The sequence below is a fragment of the Schistocerca serialis genome, chromosome 9 (assembly GCF_023864345.2).
Source record: "Schistocerca serialis cubense isolate TAMUIC-IGC-003099 chromosome 9, iqSchSeri2.2, whole genome shotgun sequence".
In the NCBI taxonomy this organism is placed as follows: Eukaryota; Metazoa; Arthropoda; class Insecta; order Orthoptera; family Acrididae; genus Schistocerca; species Schistocerca serialis.
The window spans coordinates 281,221,464-281,243,461 of NC_064646.1; the positions used below are offsets into that span (position 1 = coordinate 281,221,464).

At 45.2% G+C, this 21,998-nt stretch overlaps 1 protein-coding gene across 1 annotated transcript; it reads left to right on the forward strand.

Moving 5' to 3' along the window:
* The first annotated feature begins 1,729 nt into the window (after window positions 1-1,729).
* Window positions 1,730-21,724, forward strand: LOC126419547 (alpha-tocopherol transfer protein-like). The gene is made up of 4 exons (XM_050086736.1): window positions 1,730-1,936; window positions 12,616-12,726; window positions 18,335-18,437; window positions 21,573-21,724. The coding sequence occupies exons 1-4, from the start codon at window positions 1,730-1,732 to the stop codon at window positions 21,722-21,724; spliced, it is 573 nt and encodes a 190-aa protein (XP_049942693.1).
* Window positions 21,725-21,998: the final 274 nt, after the last annotated feature.

Here is a 21,998-nt window from a genome sequence, read left to right on the forward strand (position 1 = left end):
TCAGCAGAATATGGAATCGGTGGGTTCAGGAGGGTAATACGGAACGCCGAGCTGCATCCCAATGGCCTCGAATCACTAGCAGTCGAGATGACAGACATCTTATCCGCATGGCTGTAACGGATCGGGCAGCCACGTGTCGATCCCCGAGTCAACAGATGGGGACGTTTGCAAGACAACAACCATCTGCACGAACAGTTTGACGACGTTTCCAGCAGCATGGAGTATCAGCTCGGTGACCATGGCTGTGGTTACCCTTGACGCTGCATCACAGACAGGAGCGCCTGCGATGGCGTACTCAATGACGAACCTGGGTGCACGAATGGCAAAACGTCATTTTTTCGGTTGAAACCAGGTTGTATTTACAGCATCATGACGGCCGCATCTGTGTTTGGCAACATCGCGGCGTACAGACATTGGAAGCGTGTATTCGTCATCGCCATACTGTCGTATCACCCGACGTGATGGTGTGTGGTGTCATTGGTTACACGTCTCGGTCACCTCTTGTTCGCTTTGACGCCACTTTGAACAGTGCACATCACATATCAGATGTGTTACGACCCGTGGCTGTACCCTTCATTCGATCCCTGCGAAACCCTACATTTCAGCAGGGTAATGCACGATCGCATGTTGCAGGTCCTGTACGGGCCTTTCTGGATTGGTGACCGAGCGACTGGCTCGTCACAGTACGCCAATCACTACTCTTGATGAACTGTGGTATCGTGTTGAAGCTGCATGGGCAGCTGTACCTATACACGCCATGCGAGCTCTGTTTGACTCAATGCCCAGGTGTATCAAGGCCGTTATTACGGCCAGAGGTGGTTGTTCTGGGTACTGATTCCTCAGGATCTGTGCACCCAAATTGCGTGAAAATGTAATCACATGTCAGTTGTAGTATAATATATTTGTCCAATGAATACCCATTTATCACTGCAGTTCTTCTTGGTGTAGCAGTTTTAATGGCCAGTAGTGTATATCCCAAGCCGGCTCAAGCCGCAACACCAACCTCTGTACATCGTACTTGTGTCAGAGATACTACTGGCGCCGGTCCCGCCACGGCTCATACTTGATACGACAATTTTAGATTGTTTACAAATGTCTTTTCGTCCTTTACGCACACCTACCAGAGTGGTATGACAAGTATGCCCTTGCGCCTGCGTCTTGCTAACCACCAAACACGTCACCACCAAACACACGTGAAAAGACGATGTCGCACAGGAATACAGATCGCCGCGCGGGATTAGCCGAGCGGTCTCGGACGCTGCAGTCATGTACTGTGGGGCGGAGGTTCGAGTGCTCCCTCGGGCATGGGTGTGTGTGTTTGTCCTTAGGACAATTTAGGTTAAGTAGTGTGTTAGCTTAGGGACTGATGACCTTAGCAGTTAAGTCCCATAAGATTTCACACACATTTGAACAGAAATACTTATCATTCAGCGAGCGGTGGCCAACTGCACGTGTAACAGCCTATACATGGCAATATAGCTCTAAGGCGGCCAAAACACAGCGCTTACAGCTTCTGGACTGTAGGGAGCGGGTGTGACCTTGAGGTGTCTAATTTCTCGACGGCTGCTTTAATCGATTCAACCTCCTTTCTACTGCCCGGTTGTGAAATATCGGCTACTTGGCGGAGATACAGTAATTTTCACCCATTGTATCAAATAACAAATAAGCCTCTTTCAGGGCCGTAGTGCAGCTACCGGAACGAGACCTGGAGGGCAGACGTGTCACCTTGATGCGCGTAGGCAAGCTGGCACCGGGCGCCTTTCCACCGGAGGAGCAGGCCAAAGTCGACTTCATGAATGGGGACGCCACCCTCTGGGAGGACGACGCCACCATCATCTGCGGCGAGGTGATCGTCCAGGATATGCAGGGCGCCACCATGGCACACTTCACCGCCATGTCGCCCTGGCTGATGCGGCGCATCATGACCTGCTACCAGGTAAACAGAGAAAAAAATGGTTCAAATGGCTCAGATCACTATGGGACTTAACTTCTGAGGTCATCAGTCGCCTAGAACTTAGAACCTAACTAACCTAAGGACATCACACACATCCATGCCCGAGGTAGGATTCGAACCTGTGACCGTAGCGGTCGCGCGGCACCAGACTGTAGCGCCTAGAACCGCTCGGCCACTCCAGCCGGCGTAAACAAAGAAAAACCAACAGTAGTTGCTACTACGTACACCTACGGTCGAAGCTTATTGTGTGGAAAAACCACGAGGTTCGAAACAAACTGAACTTAATGTATCAGAATATAGTGTAGGGATATCTACACACTGAGGTGACATATGCCATGGGATACCACCTAAAATCGAGTCGGACCTCATTTAGGCCAGCACAATACAGCATCTCACCGTGGCATGAACTTCAAGAAGTTGTTGGAAGTCCCGTGTAGAATTACTGAGCCCTACTGTGGGAATTTAAGGAGATGGGACCTGGATAAACTGAAAGAACCAGAGGTTATACAGAGTTTCAGGGAGAGCATAAGGGAACAATTGACAGGAATGGGGAAAAGAAATGCAGTAGAAGAAGAATGGGTGGCTTTGAGGAATGAAATAGTGCAGGTAGCAGTGGATCAAGTAGGTAAAAAGACGAGGGCTAGTAGAAATCCTTGGGTAACAGAAGAGATACTGAATTTAATTGATGAAAGGAGAAAATACAAAAATGCAGTAAGTGAAGCAGGCAAAAGAGGAATACAAACGTCTCGAAAATGAGATCGACAGGAAGTGCAAAAAGGCTAAGCAAGGATGGCTAGAGAACAAATGTAAGGATGTAGAGGCTTATCTCAAGAGGGGTAAGATAGATACTTCCTACAGGAAAATTAAACAGACCTTTGGAGAAAAGAGAACCACTTGCATCAATATCAAGAGCTCAGATGGAAACTCAGGACTGGAGACCACAGCAACAAGAACAACAACAACAACAACAACAACTGTCTCTATAGCCGTCCACAATTGCGATAGTGTTACTGGCGCACGATTTTTTGCACGAAGAGACTGCCCGATTGTATCCTATAAAATGGGTTCGATGGGATTCATGTCACGCGATTTGGATGGACAAATCGTTCGCTCGAGTTGTTCAGAATGTTCTTCAACCCAATGATGAAAAACTGGCCCAGTGACATGGGGCATTGACATCCATAAGAATTCCATTGCTGTTGGGAAACATCAGGTCCATGAATGCCTTCAAATGATCTTCAAATAGTCGAACATAATCATTTTCCATCTATCGTCCATTCAGTTGGACGAGAAGATACAGTCCATTCCATGGAAAAACAGCGTACACCTATACGAAGCCACTACCTGCGTGCAGTGCCTCGTTGGGTCCATGGCTTCGTGCAGTTTGTGCCACTCTCGAACCCAGCCATCAGCTCCCAACAACTGAAATTCAGACTCATCTGACCAGGCCACACCTATCGCATCCATCTCCCATCCCCCACGCGGATCCTGTATGACCTCATTCCTTTCCCCCACCTCCTCCTTTTTCTCGAATGGATACGGATCCTCTACACCTCCCGTAAACTCGATCCTCCTCACCCGCTTGTCACTCCCATCCTCTCCCACCCCGTCTGCAGCTCGTGGTCGTGCGGTAGTGTTCTCGCTTCCCGCGCCCGGGTTCTCGGGTTCCATTCCCAATGAGGTCAGGGATTTTCTCTGCCTCATGATGACTGGGTGTTGTGTGCTGTCCTTAGGTTAGTTAGGTTTAAGTAGTTCTAAGTTGTAGGGGACTGATGACCATAGATGTTAAGTCCCATAGTGCTCAGAGCCATTTGAACCATTTTCTCCCACCCCCGTCCGATGCCGCGCCTGTATTTCCACGTCCCACCTACTCTCCATCTCTCCACTCCCCTTACCCTCTCCCAAGGTGGCTTCCGCCATCTCCCCCTCCCTGATGATGCCCTCCTCCCCTCCACCTACCCCTCCTACCAACTTTGATACACCCTCCCTCTTCCTGTGTTTGTTCCTACGGGCACCCTCTCTCACTTCTCTCCCCCTTCCCTCCCTCCTCTCTCTCTCCCCCCTCCACCCACGGGCTTCCCCTACCCCCATACCTTCATTCCCCCCCACACATCCTCTGCCCTTGACATCTTTGCTCTCCCCTCTCCCTCCCCCACCACCTTCATCCCCTCTTGGCAGTTCCCCGGTCCCGCACATGTAAAGTGGACATTCGTGCGCTGGAGATCATCGCCATCGTTTTAATGTGTGTGCCGTCGTGTTTGTGCCTCAGTGTTTTTCGCCACCCACGCTCCATCGTTCACGTGTCGTCTTCGTCATCAGTGTCCGTGTGTAGTGCCAACCGTTTCTTTAGGTGTCTTCGCATGTGAATGGCTACATGTTATTTGTTTCTGTGTCTAATGGTTTTTGCCCCTCACTTTGTTCTATGTGTCTCCATTGTATTTTGCTCTGTAAAACTTGTGGCTGAAGAGCAGCGTAGTGTGCTGCTGCCAGCAGCCCACTTTATTGTAAGGTGTCAAATAAAAATAAAGGAAAAAAAGACCAGGCCTCAGCATTTCTATCGTCTACGGCCCAGCTGGTATTATCACGAGCACGGGAGACGCGCTGCAGGCGATGTAGTGGTGTTACCAAAGGTACTCACATCACTTCTCTGCTGCTATCGCCCATTAACGCCAAGTTTCCCAGTACTGTCCTAACTGATACGTTCGTCGTACGTTCAACATGGTTTTATTCTGCCACGCAATCTTGCCTCTCTGTTAACACTAACAACTCTACGCACACGTTGCTGGTCGCGGTCGTTAAGTGAAAGGCGTCGACGACTGCGTTGTCCGTGGTGAGAGGTAATGCCCAAAATTTACCAACCTCGACAGGCTCCTGACACTGTTGATTTCGTTTCCGAAACAGAATTTCCCATGCTTGTATCTTTCACTTCCATTCCGCGTTCAAAGTCTGTTGCATCCCATCGTGCTGCCATAATCACTTTGGAAACCCTTTCACTCGAATCACCAGAGAAAAAAATGACAGCTCCACCAATGCCCTGCCTCTTGTTTACCTTGTGTACGCGATACTATAGCCATCTGTGTATGTACATATCACTATCCGGTGACTGTTATCATCTCAGTATGAATATCTTCAGGAGTTCAGAAGACGACTGTGCAAAAGCTGCAACACATACAGATAAATTGCACCTATTGTGATGTCGTCTGAAAAATGAGGTCCCAGAGTAGTTGTTACCTCAAAACGACGTCACAAATGAAAGATAGTCGCTGCCAGAGGCCACAACGAAAGGGAGATGTCGGCATAGACATGCCCTCAACAGTTTCCATACGCCCTCACTGACGAAGGCCAAGGCAACATGTCGATACTTTGTAGAGTATATTGGGGTACAAGTGCGGTACGTGGGCGAGTGTTATCCTGTTGGGAAACACCCCCTAGAATTCTGTTCATCAATAGCAGCACAGCACGTCGAATCACAAGACTGACGAGCATATTTACAGTCAGTGCGCTTAGGATAACAACGGTAGTGCTCCTGCTATCATACGAAACCGCTTCCGAGACCATAACTGTAGATACAGGACCAAGCTGTCTAGCATGTAGACAAGTTGGTTGCAGGTCCTCAACTGGCCTCATTCAAACCAACACACGGCCTTGAGTGTCTCCGAAGCAGATTCAGCTTTCATTAGTGATCACGACAGACCTCCACCCAGCCCTCCTATCTGCCAGAGGCAGATGGTGCTGGTTTGGCGTCAGTGGAATGCATGCGACAGGACGCCTGGCTCGGAGCTGTCCTTGAAGTAACCGATTTGTAACAGTTTGTTGTGTCACTGTGGTGCCAACAGCTGCTCAGATTGCTGCTGGAGATGCAGTGCGACGCATCAGAGTCATACGTCATACACGAAGGTCTTCCCTGTCGGTAGTGCCACGTGGCCGTCTGTGACCCCGGGCTTCTGGCGACCGTACAATCTAGTGACAACCGCCGTCAGCAGTCATGCACAGTAGCTACAACCTGCCAAGTCTTTCTACAAGGAACATTCAGCTCCTCGTATTATTACACGACCTCATTCAACGTAGTGAGGTGTCGATAACCGCGTCTTTGTCGTCTTAAAGGCATTCTTGACTAACGTCAACTCACCACCTCCAGCGTGAAAGTTAACTATCACGACCGTTACAGCGTGTATTTAAAGCAAACATGATTTGCATCCTCACTTTTATGAGCCTCGCGCGAAATCAGAACGGACATAATTTTTCAGATGTAGAAACACGCCTGACAACTTTCGTTTATGTCGCACAACTCCTTCTTGGTGTCGCATTTTTTTTCGTCTCTGTATTTTGACATGCCACCAAGTACAACTCCACCACTAAACTTTGAGAGATCCTCTGCGCTAATGTGTGTGTTTTCTGTACGCTTTCTAGCTTCAAAACAGTCTTCTACGACCCCGAGTACACATATAATAATCCAGCTCTCTACACTATTTAAAATTTCACCACTGCCCAGCATTGACCACTATCACCTTCCTACATGTGTCAACTACTCAATTTTACGAAATCTAAGCCGGTCCACAAACTTGTTGCCACAGTCAGACCTTTACTTCCATCAGACTGCAGAACAGAAACGAAGACATTTCACTGGTCATTCCCTGTTCCCGTTAGAAGAAATTCCCTGCTGCCAAGGAAAAGTCACTAATTTTTAAACAAGAGAAGTGCTATCGCCATCTCCAGGTTAGACAATGACCCCATCTCCAGGACACTGGAAACGGACCCCAGAGGACCAGCCGAGGAGCTGCCAGGAATGCCATGTTAGAAGATTCACAATACAGCTGTACTAAAGGACAATAGAGAGACAGACATGGCATTAGAGGGAGAGACTGCTGTGTTACCACCGGCATAGTTTGACGTGTCACGTAACAAGGCTGTTGTATTTTGCACCGGTGTGGGCTTGACAGTCGAAGACTAAGTAGGCAAGCAAATGCATGGCATCTAGCGTGCACAACGCACGCTCTTGCAGATTATGCATGCCACCATACGATCGCCAATACGAAAGTCAGCGTTTAATGTTCTAGTTACAACCTGCAGCACACACTCCGTACAGACACGGTGGAATGATGTTATTGGCTGCTGTGTGATGTGTTACACTGCCTTTTGATACTGCCCACGTCCCCACCTTCATCTATGTTCTCAACTCCAGTAAACGTGAGCTACAACCTGTCGTGGGTGTAATCTGGTTTCGCAGGACAGAGCGGATCAGGATGTGGAAAGGGGCCAAGGTCAATTACTGTTAGTTATACAAGAACACACAACTTTATTTCTCGAACCAAAGCACAGTTTTATCTTTAAAACAAAAAAGATCAATTCACGGCTGGAGGCCCAAGTAACTTATCCAAAATAAGTTTAAATGATTCCTTCTAAAAGATCAGGATTTAGAGTAAAGGCTGAAGGCCTTACTCAAGTAAAATTACAATACCTTCTCGGCTAAAGACGAAAACAGTATTTCAGATCAGCTAAGGAAATTCTTTAAAAGCCAAGCGTTTACAAATTCCGGCTAAAGCCCATATTAAGGAAAATTCAAGTTAATTCTTCTGCTGAAAACCCAATTAAAAAAATTTCTTTACTTAATAAAAGACGGACTTTAAAGATAAGCCTTTACACAGTAAAACAGAAAAACATCTCAACAAAACTTGAAGTATCTTGTCGGCTGAAGGCCCAAGCAATTACCCAAAAATAATTAAAGACAACCTTAAGATAAACATTTACAGAACATGGCTGAAGGCCGTTTCAAGAATTCAAAATAGTTAAAGAGAAACCTGTGAATTTTAAAATTTTCCCGGCGAATTGACTGTTCAAACAAATTTCGGGCTTGCAGCCGGTCGTCGTTCAATACTTCGCACGATATTTCAACTGGGCACCTGCCAGTCATTTTCAGGTGAGCCGTCGCAGACTGGCGAAAAAGTTTTTTCTTTTTTTTTTTTTCTTTATTGTATTTCAATTCCCCATCGGGGCGGGCTGGCAGCAGCATATGCGCTGCTCTCAGCCGAAAGACATAGAACAAAACAATAGAAGACATTTAAAAACAGCAAAGGAGAGAATAAGGTGAACATAGATACAACAAAGGGGGAACATCATGGAAGGCAATAGACAAAAAACGGGGTGACTGTAAAATGGAGATAAAAACTGTTTAAAAGTAGCACACACAAAAAGCCACACACGGCGACGATTAAAAGAACACAAGGCACAGTATGACTGGAGCATAAGGTGTTGACGGATGGCGTAGCACATAACGTAACACTGACGGCGGACCTCAAGGCAATACACAATTAAAATCACACCTCTTGACGCACAGGAGAAACAGTACTAAACACCACACTGATGAGGCACACTGATGATGATCAATACAGAGAATCTGCCAGGCGCAAGGAGATGAGGGAGACCTGAAGAAGGGAGGGAGGGGAAGAGATGGGGGAGATGAGCGGGGGGCCGCACGGAGGAGGGCCAGGTAGGGAGAGATGTGGGAAGGAAAGAGGCAAGTATGAGGTGCAGGGCCTCAGGGGAGAGGGGAATGGAGGAAAATCCGCTCTGGGAGAAGGAAGGAAGAGGAAAAAAGGGGGCCCTGGGGAGGGGGGGGGGGGGAACAAGGCCAGGTTACAGTTGGAAGGAAGGGTAGATGTCACGGCGAAGTTCGTCATCTGGGAGGGGGAGGTGTTGGAAATTGCCCTGATGAAGGAGATGGAGGGTGTGGAGGTGGAGAGAAGGAGGGATACAGCGATAGAGGCGCGGCAATGGGCGGGGGGTGGAGAGGAAGGAAGAAACCAGAGGGTGGGGGGGATCAAGCCTGCGAACAATGTAAAGGATGCGGAGATGTTGGAGGAACAGGAAGAGGTGGGGGAAGGGGATCAGTTCATACAGGAGCCGTGTGGGAGAAGGAAGGCGGATACGGAAGGCAAGGTGGAGGGCATGGCGTTCAAGGATTTGGAGGGCCTTGTAAAAGCGGGTGGGGGCGGAGATCCAGGCAACGCTGGCATAACAGAGGATAGGACGGATGAGGGATTTGTAGGTGTGGAGGATGGTAGAAGGATGCAATCCCCATGTCCGGCCAGACAGGAGTTTCAGAAGGCAGAGGCGGGAATGGGCTTTCTGCTGGATGGTCTGGAGATGAGGGGTCCAGGTGAGGTGTCGGTCGAGGGTGAGGCCAAGGTATTTCAGGGTGGGGGTGAGCTGGATAGGACGACCATAAAGGGTGAGGTAGAAATCACGGAGGCGAAAGGAGCGAGTGGTGCAGCCTATGATGATCGCCTGGGTTTTGGAAGCGAAAACGTCGTCCGTTCCGCAATATATAGCGTACTGTAACTATTCTGCGCATGCGTCGAAAACTTGATAGTTGAACCACACTGCCCGCTGGCAGCGCCCTCGCTGGTGGAATAGCGCAACTCAGTCGCCCTCTGCGTTGCTGTTTGCCAGGCGGTCGACGCAATCTGTCGTCTTCGATTTGAGCAAATCGTGGAGATGATGGGATTCCATGCACTGTCCAGCTGGTAGCCGCTGTCACGGTTTAACAGATTTTCCGCCAGTCGTATTTCTACGGATTCTTTAATAATGGAGTCCCAGAAAGACGTTGCTGTGGCCAAAATCATTGTTTTCTCAGAGGGCGACTGAGTTGCGCTGTTCCACCAGCGAGGGCGCTGCCGGCGGGCCGTGTGGTTCAACCATCAAGTTTTCGACGCATGCGCAGAATAGTTACAGTACGCTATATATTGCGGAACGGACGACGTTTTCGCCAGTCTGCGACGGCTCACCTGAAGATGACTGGCAGGTTGCCCAGTTGAAATATCGTGCGAAGTATTGAACGACGACCGGCTGCAAGCCCGAAATTTGTTTGAACAAAGAGAAACCTTACAGAGAAAGATTTACATATTACAGCCACAGATCCTGAAACAAACGCGGCTGAAGGTCTAAATACCGAGCAACAAGAATTTTAAGTTAAACATGGGTGAAGGCCTAATCTTAAAGTTGTTATGAAGTTCGGCTGAAGGCCATATACTAAATATAAAACAGACAATATTAATACACGGCTGAAGGCCTGGTACAGTATCTGCGACCAAATAAAATGACAATCACAAACAACAAACAGTGGTGCTCAGAAGTGTTCGAAGGGTTGGCCTGGGGAGGACACACTAACAACAGTTCAGGCGTGACAGGCAGCCAAGCGTAACACTAAACAATCGGGTGGCAACACGGCCTAGGGACAGCTGAAGAACCAACCAACAGCGTAATCATTTCCCTTCCACCCGACACACTCGCTGCTCTATTTCAACCGACCGACTGACAACTCCAGTACACAGACAGCATTGATCTGCTCAGTGGAAATCACAGAAGCTACACACGGTTCTACGAAACACACTTGGACAAGAACTCGAACAATAGTAAAATTTCTGTGGAACAACAAGGACGAATCAATTTGACACACAGAGAATTTCCACAAGCGGTCGGCGGCCAAATACGCGTCGTCGGATGAGACGACCGACCGAACGATCAACCCAGGTCGTTCCCGCTCCAATCTCCTTCTGTCGGACAGTTCATGGGTCTGGCCAGCGGTCGTCGCATAACGGCTGTCCGCGCCTCACTGGCGCTCCGTCCCCACGACGACCCGGAGACACTGACTCGGACCCAACCATGCAGAGGGAACACTTGCCCATTGGCCATCCGACATCCCTGCACAAGGAAGGAACCGACCCAAGTCCCGCAAGCCGATCGATTGAAGGGGCCCAGAAGCGATCGGAAGACGAATTAAACGTCGTCTCATGAGAGACCGACCGAACGACGAACCAACGGTCGTCCCCGCTCAACTCTGCTTCCGTCGGACAGTTCATGTGTGTCGCCAGTGGTCGGTGAGTACTGGCTGTCTGGACCTCAATGGCGCCACCCCCCCCCCTCCCCCTTGACTCTTGCTCCGTCCACGACTTCACTGCTGCTGAGTCCCGACTCAGCTCCCAACTGAACACCAGACAGACAACGACCCGGAATTACCAGCGGTCGCTCCAGAGATGGTACGACAGTGCACTTATCGATAAATGCTGCTGCTGGCACTGACGGGCAGGCAAACCAGCAACGTAATGTCGCCAGTAAATCGAATTAAAGAAAAAAACGAGGCGACAGAACCACAAAAAGAAGATGACGAGCAATAAACAGCATGATCGCGAGCCGCGCACGGCTCAGTGGGTTCTGTCTTGTAACTCATTCCTTCATTCCACCCTGTTCACGTGTCTCTTTAATTGGTTCTGCTCGAGTTCTGGAATTTATTGGTCGATGTGGTTTCTTTTTTATTTTACTTTTGTCCATTACATTTTTAAGTTCCAAATTCTTATTTGCCACTCTCTTTCTACATGTAATTTTATTCGAGAGTCAGCAGTATTTCGTTGAAGTTGTGACGAATTGTTTCCTCACTCCGAAGGACCGTAGCTTACCAGCTGTATTGTTGGTTATTTAAACGCATAAATCTGAAACAGCCAATGATTCCAATGGCTCTGAGCACTGTGGGACTTAACTTGTCATCAGTCCCCTAGAACTTAGAACTACTTAAACCTAACTAACCTAAGGACATCACACACATCAGTGCCCGAGGCAGGATTCAAACCTGCGACCGTAGCGGTCACGCGGTTCCAGACTGTAGCGCCTAGAACCGCTCGGCTACCCCGGCCGGCTCTGTAACAGCACCAAGGTGAGAAGTGACCTGTCCACTGTCATTGTAATATGAATGACACATGTTTATATAGTTTTCGACATATGAATTGTAACGAAAAATGACGGCATAATTATCTGTGTTGTCCATCAATACCTTTGTCGCACCTATCTTGGATGAGTCTGGAAGATGTCTTTGCATCAAAATTTACTTCGCGATCTGAGCAACGGGGAATGCTTCATACTAATTGATAGCTGCTCCACTTTCTGGACTATGGCGTTATTGGGCGGTGGTAATAGAGTATAATGTTCCGCACACTGCTTTCCCAGCCACTCATATTCTATTTCAAACGACATATTACTTTTCATCATCAGTTCCAGTCAACGCCTTTCCTGTGCATATCAGTACTCTTATATGTTGCAAATTGCTGTCATCTAACAAGGTTGCTCCAAAATATTATTTCGTTTAATCTCAAAGAATGAAAATACTCAACAAGAAAAATCAGCGTCTACTCAGGGTTAGCATTCCAGCTCTCAACGATCGGCGCTCATGTCGACTTACGCTATACTTCATACGTATTTACGTTCGTAGCACGATGTAGGTCTGTCCTTCAGTTACTTCTTCGCACCCGCGCTGCAAACACAGTCACACAAAGGTGGCTGAGAATTCTAACCACTATACGACGCCCCAACGATTACTTCCTCAATACTACCGCATTCGTCTGTGTCTCTCTGTTGGCAACCCATTCCAGTTCAATGTAATACGAAATCAAAGGACAGTGACAGTTCAGGAGACTAAAAACTGAACAAAGTTTAAATATTGTTTCCCTCCGATATTGTCGCTCTTCCTCTATTATGTGTTGGAAAACAGTACATAACTAGTCGAATGGAACGCGTTAATGAGTTTGCAGAGTTAAACTCTTGGTTAGCCCATCAAGAGTTGAGTTTCGCTTCGTCTCCATGTAGTGAAATTTCTTTCTTTTCTCTTCTTACAGGAAGCATATCCGCTACGGCCCAAAGGCTTCCACGTCATCAACAGCAATCCTAGTCTCGAGAAAATATTCTCGTTTTTCGAGGGTTTCCTTAAAGAGAAGCTGAAGAAAAGGGTATGTACTCAAATATATATAAGTGTCGTTTCTAATTAAAGTATGAATCCTCAGTACCATTAACATGCACGGGCGCTGAAGTCCTTGCTGTCGTGCGCCCAAAAAACCCCTCTACTACTACTATTAACATGCACTCAAGAAAGATTTCTAGTGCAGCATCAGGTCAAATACTTCTTCATATAACAGATGTCTCAATGTGGATTTGATGGATGTCCTAGATAAAGTGCACATAAAACCAAGTGTGTAATCAGGATCTGCTGTATTACTTGTAATCTATCTGTCTACATATAACCCATTAATGTGTGTGTTTTATTATTTAATTTAATTTATGATTTATTTTTAATTTGATTTTGGTTCCACTGCAAAGATATGTGAAGGCACGGATCGTTCTTAGATTTTACTAACACAATATAGCGTGGGATCCTGAATAAATTATTGAAATTACTTAGACGAATCCATGCTCAAAAACAGTTAATCATTATAAGCTATATACAAATACAAAAATATATTTCACCATTTTCAGTACGTAGGGATCTACGTGTGATTTAAATACGTCTTATTTCAGGCCTAGTCTGTGTCCTATTGCACTTAAAAATCGTCTGAATAAATCATGTCAGTTTCCTACAGATCATGGATGAAAGAAATAATATCGCCGAACTCCAGCGTCAACTGTGGATAGAACGGGACAATAATTACTATAATTTGAAATTGCCGCTTAATGGCAGACAATTGCCGTCCAGCGATGTTCATCTTGCTGCCGGCGTGGCGTCTGAAATTCTTTTAAAACTGATGGAACAAGCAAATGGGATATGTGGTGGAGGTTACAGTTAAAATTAACAACAGTGACATTTTATACATATACTGGAGCTTACTGCTCAAATAATACATGTACACAACAGTGGCGTCCTATCCGAACAAGAACAAGCAAGAGTGTGTCTGGCGCATTTCGTTTCACGCCGATAGCAAAAAGAACAAACAGATAATATATTTCTTTGTAATAGCTTTATGCCTTGACTTTCAGTAGAGTTTCTTTTACGAGTGACAAATATAATTGCTCAATATCGTGGAAAAATGTTTAAGAATTTTGCCTAATCTGGGTCGTCACCGGGATCTTCAGTATTACTTACTGTTTTAAGTATGTTTCGCTACCTGAATTCATAAGCTTTAAATACGTACAATTAATAATGAAACTTACCTTCGTTTGTAACATTCATAGATTAGAAGAAAATGCTGGCTGTGGCACATTCTTTGAAATTATGAGTGCAGCAGTGGTAAAATACAGCTGGAAGGTTATCAGAACAGAAAACTAGAGTGTAGCTACAAGAGTCGTAGGACGTGAAAGGTAGGCAAAAGACGAGGAAAGAGTGATACAGACCTGTAGCCTATTCCCATGTTACTCGACACTGAGAAAGCACTAAAGAAAAGCAAAGAGAAGTTTGGAATTGTAATTAAAATTCAAAAAGAAAAGAAAAAGGTATAGTTCGCTGACGGCATTGTAATTCTGTCACAGACGGCCGTGGACTTGGAAGAGCAGTTGGACGGAACTGAAAATGCCTTGAAATTACACAGTATGATTTCTTGACAATATTAGAAAGTTTCAAGGGTTATGGAGAAGGGTAAATGTACCAATTTAACAGCATCTTCCGTCGGTTCTTGGCAGAACAAATGTATAATAAATTACAAGCACCAGTTTGCTTTAGTCCTACAATTGCGGTAACCGGTTTTCGGCTTACAAGGCCATCTTCAGACATTTACTGAGTATTGTCACCAAAGAAGTTACAATGTTTCCCAACAACATTGGAAGAAAAGTAAGACGTCTAAACTGAAGCAGAAATATACAGTAACTAACATCTTTGACAGTATGGTAGTAATGCAATGAAGAAAACTTCTTAGATCTCATTACTGAATGGTCAGCGCGACGGACTGCCGTCCTAGGCCCTGGTTCGATTCCAGGATGGGTCGGGGATTTTCTCCACTCAGGGACTGAGTGTTGTGTTGTCTTTATCATCATTTCATCCCCATCTGGAGCGCAAGTTGCCCAATGTGGCGTCGAATGTCATAAGACCTGCACCAAGGCGGCCGGACCTGCCCCGCAAGGGGCCTCCCGCCCAATGACGCCACAGCTCATTTCCATTTTTATCATTGACATCAGTACACACACACACACACATTATTTCAAAATTTATAAAAAAACTACAACTACAGGCACAGTAGTATCTTCTTGCTCAGAACATCCCTTAGCTCACATACATGCGGCTTTCCACTCTGTTGTACACCGTCCCATGTCCCACTCTGTCTGTTCCTACATATTCCCATTTTCCTCTATTCATTAAGTTCTTTTGTTTTATTGAAGTTGTCTACGTATTCCATATAGACTGTAGTTTCAACAGCAAATGCTTTCTTTTAACTGATACTTGTATTGACATCTTGGGTTGTCGGGTGTTCTGCCGGATATCAGCGTCGTACTTGCACGATATTTCGGTCACGTAGCTCGAGACCTTCATCAGGTGCGACCTGAGACTGCTCCTCGAGTGGACCTGGTCCAGTATTTATGCCTATGGACTTCCCCCTCCACCAACGGCTGCAGGCGCTTCCTCTGTGGTCCGCGCCCATTCTCTGTGACCTGCTGGAGCGTTGCTGCTCCGTTTTCCGTCCGCTGCGGTATTACTGTCCATGTTTAACACCTCTTGTAGTTGTCTAATCAAATATTGTTTATATTTTACTTGGTTCATTTATTTAATGCAAACTGTTACATAGCAACAGTTTTGAATATAATGTTAATGTTAAAGTGCAGTACCACCACGCTCTCCAAGTTTGCATTTACTGTACGTTCCCTCAAACGCCTACATTTTCCTGCATTTATTTATTTCTGTTTATCTTAATGATATTGTTTAAGTTCCTAATGTATACTGTAGTTACATTGATAATTGTTTCTTCTTTTAATTGGTTTGTGTATCACTCTCCATGTTTCATACTTCCTGATGTAGTCTTGTCAAGTACTAATTTTATTTTATTTTATTTTATTAGTTTTGTTTATTAGTAGAAACTGTTATGTAGGCATGCTGTTCCTATTTTGTGTTAAAGTTTTTCCTGTCTACTCCATTTTTATTTATTTACTGTTCAATTTTTACTTCTTCATTGCATTACCACCACACTGTCAAAGATGTTACTTACTGTACGTTTCTGCTTCAGTCTAGACGTGTTACACGTCTTTCAATGTTGTTTGCAAACATTGTAACTTCTTTGGTGACAATACTCAGTAAATGTCTGAAGATGGCCTTGTAAGCCGAAAACCGGTTAACACAATAAAAGTAATGTTGTAGAACACAAGCAAACTGGTGCTTTCCATTTAGTACCAATTTGAGGTGAGAGATCTCGATTCGGAGATGAACGAGTCGTATGTTGTAAGCGAAAGTAGTTCTGATACCTCTGACAGTGAAATACATCATCAGTATTGTTTTTGATAAGATTATAGGGTAGGTAACTTACAGAAGTGGTAGTATGGACCATAATAAGGGAAATTTTCCAGTAAACGTGCTCTCTGAAATGTATAAATTAAGAGCTATAGGGACTTGTTCACTAGAAGATGTGTGTTTCACAGTATCGTAGATCAACAAGTGCCCATAGCTCTTAAGGTATTCACGCTATAGCCCATTTTTACCAGACATTTTTTATTCTTTTGTTTCGTATTACCACCTCTGTAGGTTGTCTACCCGACAATCGTAGTGACAATAGTTCCGGTACATACATTGAGATAACAGAGGTCGTGGGATAGCAATATGCACATATACTGATGGCGGTAGTACAGCGTACACAAACTATAAAAGGGTAGTGTATTGGCAGAACTGTCATTTGTACTCACGTGATTCATGTGAAAAGATGCCAACGTGATCATGGCCGCACGAAGGGAACTAACAGACTTTGAACACAGAATGGTAGTTCTAACTAGACACGTGGGACATTCCATTTCGGAATTCGTTAGGGAATTCAGTATTCCGGGATCACAGTGTCAAAATTGTGTCGAAAATACCAAATTCCAAACGTTACGTCTCACAACGCATAACGCAGTGGCCGGCGAGATTTGAAGCGTCAGAAAGGGCATCCGGCCAGCAAATGCCAGAGACACAACCAAAACCTATACATACCAACGCCGACCCCGTTAGTAACGGAAAAATGTAGTAGCAACAGAAGAAGGAAAACCAGCTCATTTTTCTTCGAAAATGACACTTAAAGCAGTAGATGAGAATAAATGAGAACGTTCGAAATACTACGGAAGCTATTAAACGTTGAGTGGGAACAATACGAAAACTTTTTCTTGAAAAGAGAAATTTTTTAGCATCTAACACAAATTTTAGTTACTAACTTCCGGCATACTCGACTAATTGCAGGTCAGCAACTTCTGTTAATCAGAACAACGAAAAACAAGCCAAAACTAAATAATTTCATGTTTTTATTACTTGATGACTAGCTTCGGGCCTAGCCTATTTTTGAATCAGCCAGAAAGTCAAAATGGTATTTCCAAAAGTACAAGAAACATATCAGAGATACACGTGTATTGAAGTGAAAATGAACAGTTCAAAAATGGTTCAAATGGCTCTGAGCACTATGGGACTTAACTTCTAAGGTCATCAGTCCCCTAGAACTTAGAACTACTTAAACATAACTAACCTAAGGACATCACACACATCCACGCCCAAGGCAGGATTCGAACCTGCGACCGTAGCGGTCGCGCGGGTCCAGACTGTAGCGCCTAGAACCGCTCGGCCACCACGGCCGGCAAAATGAACAGTTATAGCGCATGTAGAGTTATCTGGAGGCCAAAACTGGGCGAGCAACAGTATAGACAAGACGAGAATAGTAGCTTTTGAAATGTGATATTACAATAAATGTTGAAGATTAAATAGGTTGTTGGAATAGCTAACAACATGCCCAGAATCGAATTAGGGAGAGAGGAGGATTATGGTACAATCTGACTAAAAGAAAGAATCATTTGATAGGAAACGCTACGATGCGTCAATAAATAATAAGTTTGCTAATGGAAGGAAATGGATGCAGTTTCAGGAGGTTGAGGAACTGCTATAGAGGGTAATTAAAGCTTGGGCACAGTAAGTGAGGGTGTAGCTTGCCATAATTATGGAGAAATGAAGAGGCTTACGCAGGACAGACTAGCGTGAAGAGCCGCTTCGAACCAGTTTTGATACTGAAAAACGTAACGGCAAGTTATATAAAAAGAAGGAGCCGACCGGTGTGGCCGTGCGGTTCTAGGCGCTTAAGTCTGGAACCGCACGACCGCTACGGTCGCAGGTTCGAATCCTGCCTCGGGCATGGACGTGTGTGATGTCCTTAGGTTAGTTAGGTTTAAGTAGTTCTAAGTTCTAGGGGACTTAAGACCACAGCAGTTGAGTCCCATAGTGCTCAGAGCCATTTGAACCATTTGATGACCTCCGCTGTTAAGTCCCATAGTGCTCAGAGCCATTTGAACCATTTTTTTTAAAGAAGGCAGTGTGTATTGTTATTAGAACCCGTCTGAATAGTATGTTATGCCTTAGAGCATCTCGTAATGCTTAGAAAATAATACGTTGTCGTGTTTTCGTTTCATGTATTTCAGATGTTCATCCATCCCAATCTGGAGTCTCTTTATAAGCACGTCCCCAAGAAGATTTTGCCAGAGGAGTACGGAGGAGAAGCCGGACCTATTGAAAAATTGCAAAGTACGTGCAAACCATTGTCAGCTATTTCTACGTCATCCAAAATGTGCAATGTTGTGTACTCATAAGCCCTGAAACAGGCTTTTAGGAGCTATACAGGGGACTTGGTACATAAATTCTGCTAGGGAATCCATGACCCGAAATGTACTGTTTGGACTAAAGTTAGAAAATCAGCTCACTTTCAAATCTCACACTTCGTGGTACAACACAGTGGAAGCAAAGAGCTCTGACCTGTGTGCTTTACTGGAGCCCATGGCATGGGCAATGTTTCGGGTACTCGCCTTTGACTACTCTCCTACGTGACGAACGACGCTCTCTCAAAGACGAGAGAGCGGCTCGTCAGTGGAACAGCACAATCAGCCATTCTCGTTGCGAACGTACCAATTTCCCGTTGCTGTAAGAGGATGAAAATGGTATGTGACGTCATAATAGAACTGACGACAGCTTCCTCTTCTCAGTTTATGTGTGCACCGTGCAGCAGGAAATTTGAAAATGAACTGATCTTCTAACTTATATTACATCCGAACTGTGCGTTTCTGGACTTGGGTTCCTTATCAAAGCTACTAACTCCCCTTTATAACCCCTATGAGTCCGGTAACAGGAATTGTGAAACACCCTGTAAAATATATTAGGGCAGCAGTATGTAAGATCAGGTAGTAAATAACTGACTATTCGTTTACTTTAACAGCATCACTACATTGGCTACTGATCTTGACATACATGGAGATTAACCTGCCCTGAGTTTTATGCAATCCGAAATGCCTTGAACGTCACTTTTTCCAGTTTCTCTTGACTAATTCGAAAACTAGAGCCTCCAGCGAAAACGTATCCCAGTACAGACTTTAACCACATTTAAAATCCTGCAAAAAGATCCTCCACATTTTTTCTCTAGGACAATAGTTTGTGTGTAGACACTGAGAGAATATGATAATTTCGTGTGTGGGTTTTGAAGGCATTAAGGCTTGCATAAAACCCATAGGGAGGGGAAGCTGAATCACCCTGTATAAATATAGAGAAAAAACGGCTTCCAGACCATCATCTCAACATTTTTCAAATCGTTTTAAGTTGTACTAAAATAAATCGAAAGCAGTTATTATGTGATGATTTATTAAGGACCAGTTTCGCTGCGTTAAACCAACATCTTGAGGCTGTTAGTAGTGTCACATAGATAAGAACACAGAAACGATCCCAACGTCGTTGTCACGTAATCCAACCGCATGAAGAAAGGAAGTTGTCAACAAACAGTCAGCGGCAGAGCATTGAGACGAACAGTGCGGGAGATGAGGAACCTGTTGTTGGTTATCACAAGAATAAAGTACTGACACTATTAGCAAGCTGCCTTAACGTAGCGAAACCGATCATTAATAAATCATGCCATAATAGCTCTCTGTGGTCTATTCAAGTTCAGTTTTCCATGAATTTCAACAGCTATGGTTGCCCATACTATAAAGTTCCATATTTCTCAAATGTATTGAACTTGAAATTTTAAACATGTATATGAGCCTCTGTCAAATACAAGCAGTCATACGCTTGGTTTCATTGTTCCTAAACAATGTAGAAGTAACACTTGCAGAAAGACAAATTCCGCTTGTAATTTGAATGCCGTTCAGAGTGTCTTGAAATGATATCTTCTTTCGTTATGGCAGTACAGTGTGCCTCAGTTTGGCCTCGATAGTCTGGCCTTCATCAGATATTCAAGAGCGATAATTTTTATATGGTGTGTAACAGACAACAGCCTGGAGGGTGGTGTGCTCATCCCACGCTCCTCCATATCGCGTCCAAAAGAAGCCATTGGCAGAGGACGACATGACGGTAGGTCGGTCCCGAGTGGCCCGTTTGAGGCCAGAATGGTGGAACTAGGAAAAAAGAAAAAAAAGAAAAATATGAATGGCTTAGTATCCGTCTCTCAATGTCATATGGATAATGCGACTTACGCATTTCAAAAACATATGACGTGCGTGACATTTCGACTCGTCTTATATTACTAAGGGGGAGGAATAGCACAAATACAGAAGCATAATAAAGTATCCAGAACGACATTTTATATCTGCAGTGAAGTGTGCGATGATACGAAACTTCCTGGCAGATTAGAACTGAGTGCCGGACCGAGACTTGAAGTCGTGACCTTTGCTTTTCGCGTGCAAGTGCTCTACCAACTGAGCTACCCAAGGACGACTCACGACCAGAATGAGATTTTCACTCTGCAGCGGAGTGTGCGCTGATATGAAACTTCCTGGCAGATTAAAACTGTGTGCCGGACCGAGACTCGAACTCGGGACCTCTGCCTTTCGTGGGCAAGTGCTCTACCGACTGAGCTGCCCAAGCACGACTCACGCCCCGTCCTCACAGCTGTACTTCTGCCAGTTCCTCGTCTCCTACCTTCCAAACAGTTTTAATCTTCCAGGAAGATTCATATCAGCGCACACTCCGCTGCAGAGTGAAAATCTCATTCTGGAAACATCCCCCAGGCTGTGGCTAAGGCATGTCTCCGCAATATCCTTTCTTTCAGGAGTGCTATTTCTGCAAGGTTCGCAGGTGAGCTTCTGTTAAGTTTGGTCCGGCACACAGTTTTAATCTGCCAAGAAGTTCGACTCACGACCAGTCCTCACAGCTTTAATTCTGCCAGTATCTCGTCCCCTACTTTCCAAATTCACAAAAGATCTTCTGCAAACTTTGCAAAACCAGAACTCCTGGAAGAAAGGATATTGCGGAGATGTGGCTTAGCCACAATACCTGGGGGATGTTTCCAGAATGAGATTTTCACTCTGCTGCGGAGTATGCGCTGATATGACACTTCCTGGCAGACTAAAACTGTGTGCCAGACCGAGACTCGAACTCGGGGACCTTAGTTCAAGTCTCGGTCCGGCACACAGTTTTAATCCGCCAGGAAGTTTCATAATAAAGTAGTATTTGATTATGTGTAGACGTACCCCTATTCCTGTCTGTTAAGCAAAGGGAACAACCAAGAAGAAAGGCAGAGAATTTAGCTGTGCCGACGTGTACTTTATAACATTAGTGAAGGAATCACTGTAGAATGAGTTACCAAATGGCTGGAAATTCGTAACATCAGACATTCCTAATTCCCTTAAACTTAGTTGTCCACATGGAATGTGTTTTACGATGTCACTCTGTTTGCAGATATGTGGAAAGAGCGCATTGAGAGGAATGCGGCGTTCTTCAAGGAGGACGAGAAGTACGGGGTGGACGAGTCGAAGCGGCCCGGCAAACCGAAGACGCACACCGACCTGTTCGGCGTGGAGGGCTCCTTCCGGCAGCTCTCCGTGGACTGAGCACGATTCTCTGCCGACCTATTGTCTTTACTCTTATCAAAAGCCATTCTTAGTGATACTACTGTTGTATGTTGCTACTGTAAAATACTACCGATGAATTTGAGAATAAAATTACTTTGCTTTCAAATTCTGGCAGTACATCTCTCACCAAATCGCCTTATCATGTGTCACGGAGAGCACAAAAAGCACAACACGTAATACATGATGTGTAACTATCAATTTAACACACAAAGCAATTAAAGACATTAGCTGCCAGTCGCGCATTGATTTACGC

Coding starts and splice junctions, on each gene's coding strand:
- LOC126419547 (XM_050086736.1), top strand. CDS start 1,730: ATGCGCGTAGGCAAGCTGGCACCGGGCGCCTTTCCACCGGAGGAGCAG. Junction 1,937..12,615: donor GCATCATGACCTGCTACCAG/GTAAACAGAGAA, acceptor CTCTTCTTACAG/GAAGCATATCCGCTACGGCC. Junction 12,727..18,334: donor AAGAGAAGCTGAAGAAAAGG/GTATGTACTCAA, acceptor CATGTATTTCAG/ATGTTCATCCATCCCAATCT.